The sequence below is a fragment of the Ictalurus punctatus genome, chromosome 8 (assembly GCF_001660625.3).
Source record: "Ictalurus punctatus breed USDA103 chromosome 8, Coco_2.0, whole genome shotgun sequence".
Lineage (NCBI taxonomy): Eukaryota > Metazoa > Chordata > Actinopteri > Siluriformes > Ictaluridae > Ictalurus > Ictalurus punctatus.
The window spans coordinates 27,041,426-27,048,458 of record NC_030423.2 but is presented as its reverse complement, the minus strand read 5'-3'; the positions used below and the strand labels follow the sequence as shown (position 1 = coordinate 27,048,458).

The following is a 7,033-nucleotide window of genomic DNA, read 5'->3' as shown; positions in this document are numbered from 1 at the left end:
TGTGGATGATGGATGAAGTAGGGGTGATCAGGTATCGGTCATCGGGAACATCAGTTCAGCCAACAACTCACAACTCAGTCAGACTTTACACGCTAGCGGGGAACTGAGCAAACACGCTCTCTGCTCGTATAACCAACCAGAACCTACACACTGATCTAGAGAGCTGTATTTAAAGCAAAAAAAAAAAAAGTCGCTGTATTTGTCGCTAGGCTCGTTTTGAAATAAATCCCTTAAAGTGGTCTAAAAAGTCACCAAATCTAGCGACAAAGTCGGCAACACTGAAGTCGTTTATATTTCAAATAGACACCCCACACAAATGTTTTTTAAATTTTTTAATTCAACATTCAAACATTAGAAAATCCTTATCGTGTTCCAATGGTAACCTGCCACACTCGGATCAGATTATCCGTGTAGCCAGCGAAGAGAGTCTGTAAAAAAAGAAAAGGAAAACAGAAGAAGTTAACGATAATGCCAGATGGACTTACACAGGAAAGAAAAAGGCAACAATTCCATCTGGTCAGCGAAATCTTCCCCTCATAATTGCAGGACTCTCACCATGTGGGTTCAGAGTACATGTGATTTTTTTTAATCACTGGGGTGCTCCAGGGACCAGGAAAAAACAAATTGTACCTGTCCATCAGCAGACCAGGCCAGAGCAGTGCACTGTGGGGGCTCGGCTTTGCTGCTGGTGCTGATCACTTCCTGTCTCAGTTCATCGACAATGATCTTCCCCTCGAGATCCTGATGAGATGATGAGACGGGGAGAGAAAGAAAAAAAAAGGCACACAGTGAGTCAGAACTTTTTATTGAACAAAGAGCCATCAGAAAAAGCAAGGATGTGTTGATCAGCGCTCTCAGAAACAGCCTCTTGTATCATCACAGGATTGCAGAAGGCATTAAGGTTTCATCACTGATGATCAATCTCTCACGCTGATTCGCTACCAAAACTGCCAATCACGTAACTAATAATCTCACGAGAAATATTTAAATCTATGCATATTTCAGGGTGGAGGTTCGCTTCAACAACGTAACGTAAAGGTGTGCGAGGTTGCGCAACGCCGGAGAGCTCACCCAGATCTTGATGCTGGGACCGGTGGCGGCACAGAGCCAGTAGCGGTTAGGGCTGAAGCACAAAGCGTTGATCGTGTCTCCTCCATCCAGAGTGTACAAATGCTTTCCCTCGTTCAGATCCCACAGCATGGCCTGGCCGTCCTGTACAACCAGACCGGAGACGAACACAAACACATCTGAGCAGTTCATCATCACTGTTTAACAAATACACCTCGAAAACCGGACACGTGTTCAGAAACAGCCTCTTTATCATCACGCTGACGCAGATGGCATTGATGTTTCATCACCACACTGGACCAAACAACCAGGGTGAATAAATTCACTGGTAATACTGAACTCCTTGCTGCATCCTAGCCTCGCCAGAAAGCAACAGATTACAATATTTAACAAGAATATTATATTACAGCAAATTACGTCTTTTTCATCATCGAGTTGAAAAGCTGATGCTGAAACATCAAGGTCTCTATAAAGCTTCGGTGTCAGTATTTATTGCTAATTATGAGGTTTATTAAAAAGGTTAATTCGGCATGTCAAAAAAATTAACAAAAACAAAAATCCCCAACAAAATACACCCACAAAGACATGAATTATTAACCCCTAATAAACCAATAAGACTTTAAATTAGAAAAGGTGGCAGCATATAATAATCTTATTAATTAAATAAATGTAATTTCATATCTAATATTTTCTATTAAATTATCAACAGATGCTTGTAGTTTATAGCGTTTCCTTACAAATATCAGGTAATTATTTTATTTAATTAAATACATGTAGCATCTCAGAGTGTGTGTGTGTGTGTATATATATATATATATATATAAAATTTAAATAAATTTTCAGCACACACTTGCTGTTTATGCTCCTTACGTAATCTAGAACAGGCTATTATTTAATTTAATTAAAGATGAGATATTTATTTAATTATTATTCGACGTTATTTAAATAATTTATGGGCAGTGCATGCTTTGTGTTTACGCTATAGCTCCTTAGAAGGAGGAAAAAAAAAAAAAAGGAAGAATAAATTAGGTAATTTTATTTAGTTAATTTTCCCCTATATTAAGTACGGATAATTATTATTTGATGGGAATGTTTTAATAATATAATTTAATATCAGCATGTTTACAGTTTTACTCTATAGATCCTTACAAAATATAAAATATCAGGTGATTCACGTTATACATCATTATTAATTAATAGAATTATTGTATATAAATAATAAAATAATTTTAATATCTTGGTAGCTCTGCTACCATTGGGGTGTGTGTGTGTGTGTGTGTGTGTGTGTGTGTGTGTGTGAGAGAGAATGGGTGAATGAGACACATTGTAAAGTGCTTTGGAATCGCTAAGGTTAAAAAAGCGCTATAAGTGCAGAGCATTTACCATTCACTTATTTGCTATAGCACCTTACAAAAACAACGACTTGAGGGTTTTTCTCCCGGAAGTCGATGATCATAAATTTTATTATCTTTAACCAATAGACTAGAATTACATACGTATACATTTCTATGAAATAATCGTAACCGGTTCTTGACGCCGCTCGGCGCTGAAACAGAAAGCCGGTGTGATGAGGTCGTACCTTTCCTCCGGAGGCACAGAGCGAGCCGTCAGGAGACACGGTGACGGTGTTCAGGTAGCCCGTGTGGCCGATGTGGTTCGTCTTCAGCTTGCAGTTGGCGAGATTCCACACCTTCACACACACACACGATTGAGAATACGTAACGTGTTACAACAAAACGATAAGGAAAAGTAGACTCCTTCAACCTTCAGGCTGTGTATTGGAAGTAATACAAACATATCCGTGATTTAACGGGCCTCCTCATTTAACAGGTCGAGATGGTTTAGTTGATTTATATTTTAAGGCATTTTATACAACAAGATATTATAAGCATCTAACTAAAAGTGCATTACAATCGGTAGCAATATCCCGATAGAACTATTCAATTCATTCAGACCAGCCCAAGTATAACTGCTTTTATATTGAAAGGTGGTTCCTCCCCCTTTTCTCTACTCCCGTGGTACAGTCCACGTAGCCCGAACCCATAGGAGAGAGTTTACACCACAGCGCTGCTGAATTCTTGATCCTGATTGGTCAAAGTGTTGTTGGTCAAAGAAGGTCTAGTATGTTTCTATAGGAACAACTCATTCACACGACAAAACTTTCACATAATCTAAAGCTCGTTGGTTGATGATTTTACTTGCATTTATATAATATTTGCCACGCAAGTGATTTTATTGTGAAAGACGCAGTTTTTGGCAATTTTTCCTTTTCAGTGTCAAGAGCAGGAAAGAAAGAAAAAAAAGAAAGTGCTATATAAAGACGTTACCCATCATAATTGCAGGACTTGTCCTCAGAGCCCAAGAGCTCAGACAGAAAGTCAAGAGTTTTTTTAGTCATTGGGTAAAACGGTGCCAAAGAGCTGTAGACTGCAGAACAAGGAGTGTTAAGGCGTTCCTACCTTGACCATCTTGTCCCAGCCGCAGGACACGATGATGGGGTTGCTGCTGTTCGGGGAGAATCGCACGCAGGACACCCACTCCGTGTGGCTCTCGTCCTGTAGGAGCAAAATTCTCAGATTATTCAAGAATAAAACACTCGATCATACACATAATCCACAGCTTCTGGATTACGGAACCTGACCTGGATGGTGTACTTGCACACTCCCAGGGTGTTCCACAGCTTGATGGTTTTATCCCTGGAGCCGGACACGATCTGACGGTTATCCGCAGAGAAAGCCACGCTCAGGACATCTTTGGTGTGGCCGACAAAGCGGCGAGTCGTCGTGCCACTGGAGGAACGAAACGCATGTCAAAACACGAACAAAAAAAACACAACTCCATCAGCCATAAAGGTAAAGTTCTAACTAAACTTCATGACAAAAGTTTACACTTTGTAGTTTCTCAGTAACACGATGAGCTGCGTTTGTCTTAGAGATTTATATAAAAGAAAAATAAATAAATAAGAAGGGGGTGGGGGCGGGGAACGACTGCTTAATAAATAAAAGCTGCTATATTTTCAGTCCCTCAAGCAATATATTCGGGGGGGCTTGCAATTTTTAAATCTAAAAAAAAAAAAAAAAAACACGCAGATTTGGGCGTCACGTGACGTCATCACAACGCGCGTTCAGCCAAAGCGCTCTTCGAATCATCGAATGCAAGTACAGCTAAGAGTCGACATCAGCTTAAAAAAAAACAAAAAAAAACAGCAGCACTGCGAAAGACCACTCAGAACAATGCGATCCCCCCGCCAAAAAAAATTAATTCAGTTTAAAAAAAAAAATCTGTGAAATCCTGTACGGACTGAATAACGTTAAGCGATAACTAACAAGTACAACGTTCTTTAATAAACATTTGTTAGTGTTGGGAAAAGTTTGTTCGTTTTGTTGCAGAAGAGTAGTGTTGTCAAAAGTACTGGTACTTCGGTACCAAATTTACATAAGTACCGGGTCAACCCGGTACTGACACGCTGCCTGACAGGAAATTTTCATGGGTGCGCCGTGCAGCAAGACGACGTTGGAGCCAAATCAGCAGCTCCGTCGGTTATCACGGCTGCATCCGAAACCGCACACTTATCTATTATATAGCAAGCACGATACATACATTTCTCTCAGACGCTCGTTTTCTGATACCGCTAAGTGTGTAAAAGCCACGCCCCTTGAATTTACGTGCGGGTAGCTTAACCGTGCTTTCGGGAAGAGCGGCTGCTTAACCGCAGTATTTAATCAAGCAGAGGAGTTTAAAATGATGGTTGCATTAATAATGGTGTAGCATGGTTTAATTGGAGTGTATTACTGCAAGAAAACATTCTCGTTTTCGCTTACTTAATGTTGGCATACGTGCGTTTAATGCCAATATGGTCAGGGGTCCTTATTAACCATTTGATGCTTTAACTTTTATGGACTTTTATGAAATTTTGGAACCGTGACAACCCTACATAAGAGAAATACAACACTACGGAACATGCTGCTGTATGAAAATATTCACCTTCTGTGCAGTAATACTACCTCTGCTTATTTTCCTATAACAGCACGTACTGCAGTGTCGTCCCCCCCCCCCGGCTTACTTAACAAACCGTGCTACAGGGTGGTTAGTGCGACACGAACGAAGACGTAGGAGCACAAATGTCTCCGCACCTGATCTGACCCTACACTCACGTTGTCAGGTCCCAGAGGCGCAGCGTGCCGTCCCACGAGCCGGACAGAGCAAACTGGCCATCGGAGGAGATCACCACGTCGCTCACAAAGTGCGAGTGTCCTCTCAGAGCACGCTGGGGGACGCCGTAGTTCGTCTCATCTCGGGTCAGCTTCCACATGATGACGGTCTTATCTGCAAATCCAAGCAAATATTATACACGCTAATACGACTGTCAGCTACTACTATTACTTCTTCATCCGACCCGGCGGTCTGTTTTGAGCGGCAGCCTTGCGGATTTTCTAGCTTTGTAAATATTTATTTTAAACGTACAGTAAGACATTTCATCTCGAGACGCAGATCATGACAACAATCACGACGACAGCAGGAGGTTTTACAGAAGAACCGAGCCATTCGCTGTGACTGTGTACAGTCTGTTTTGGAAACCGGACGGACAGATGTTTTGGCTGCGACACGCCGTGACACGGAAGCTCCTTTTAATCCCTCGCGGAGGTGTACAGTTGTGCCGAGAAGTTTGCACACCCCCTATAAACTTTTGAACAGGATGATCAGTGTACATTATTTTGTTTAAAACCCCCCACCACACTAAATAAGAGTTACATGTCTCTCAGAAGACAAAATACTAACAATTTACACCGATCATCCTGTTCAAAAGTTTACCCCATAACCCCCCCCAGCTCTTAATGTATCATGTTGCCTTCTCGAGCATCAGTGAACGTTTGCACCTTTTGTAATAGTCGTGAACGAGTCCCTCAGTCGTCCTCGGTGTGAAAAGGAAAGGGGTCAAATATGCAGAAGATGCTGGAAAAGCAAAGAACGTGCAGGACCTGGAGGATTTTTCTGAAGAACAGTGGGAAGTTTAACTGCTCAGGACAAACAAGGGACTCGTGAACAACTCACAACACGTCATGCCGTGGATCATCCGGGTAACGACACACAGCATTAAGAATCGAGCGTGTGTAAACTGTTGAATGGGAATTTTTTTTTATATAAATTCAGCTATCATCTTGTCTTGTCTCTATATGTAGACATCTGTTATGTGAAATAGCTTACTCAGGACAGAACTAAATGGGCTTTTTATGATGTCTTATTTTGTTATCAGTATTAAGATTTAGCAGATTCTGCGAGGGGTATGCAAACTTCTGGGCACAACTTCTCAAAGGAACAGAGAAAACACAAAAGTACTAAAGCAGGAGCAGAACCAGTAAATGACACAAATGCTTCAATACAAATAAATTTCATGTGTCATATGGGTGGCGGTTTCTTTTAAGCGGGTTGCCAGATTGATGCTGATTACACACTCTAAAAAGCCAGCTATTAATCCTCACGATATGATTTGAATTTTAAGCATCTAATTGGGTTTTAATCTGTTTTCTAGTCAGTACGAAAGGATCGAAGTGCATTTGCTAATACATAATACGTGGAAGGATTTGTTTGAATCTGGCAACCCGCGGGCACGGTTGTGTGTGCTCTTACCCCGGGACGCAGACAGGATCATGTCGGGAAACTGCGGCGTGGTGGCGATCTGAGTGACCCATCCGCTGTGGCCCTTCAGTGTCCCTCTCACTGTCATCTGTTCCGTCATTTTGGCCACTATTATAATAACCTTACAGGTAGATGGAGCCGGATTGTACCGGAGAGCTGAATCCTCTCCGCTCCTCTCAGCCTATGGCAACAGGAAAAGGACACATCACAGCGGAAGCAGAAACTTTGAGCGCGTTCTTCTTCATGTGTTTCCGGGAGTCAAATGCAGCGCGTGTATCGCCATCTGCTGTCCGATTGTGGGAAAGACAGGTTTCAAGATCAACTTGAA

General features: G+C 41.7%; 1 protein-coding gene across 1 annotated transcript; it reads right to left on the bottom strand.

Moving 5' to 3' along the window:
- Positions 1–317: 317 nt before the first annotated feature.
- On the bottom strand, positions 318–6,914 carry rack1 (receptor for activated C kinase 1). The gene is made up of 8 exons (XM_017473664.3): positions 6,697–6,914; positions 5,223–5,394; positions 3,710–3,857; positions 3,528–3,623; positions 2,648–2,758; positions 1,072–1,212; positions 631–741; positions 318–428 (listed from the first exon to the last, which is right to left on the bottom strand). Exons 1-8 carry the CDS (start codon positions 6,803–6,805, stop codon positions 363–365), a joined length of 954 nt encoding a protein of 317 aa, XP_017329153.1. The 5' UTR covers positions 6,806–6,914; the 3' UTR covers positions 318–362.
- Positions 6,915–7,033: the final 119 nt, after the last annotated feature.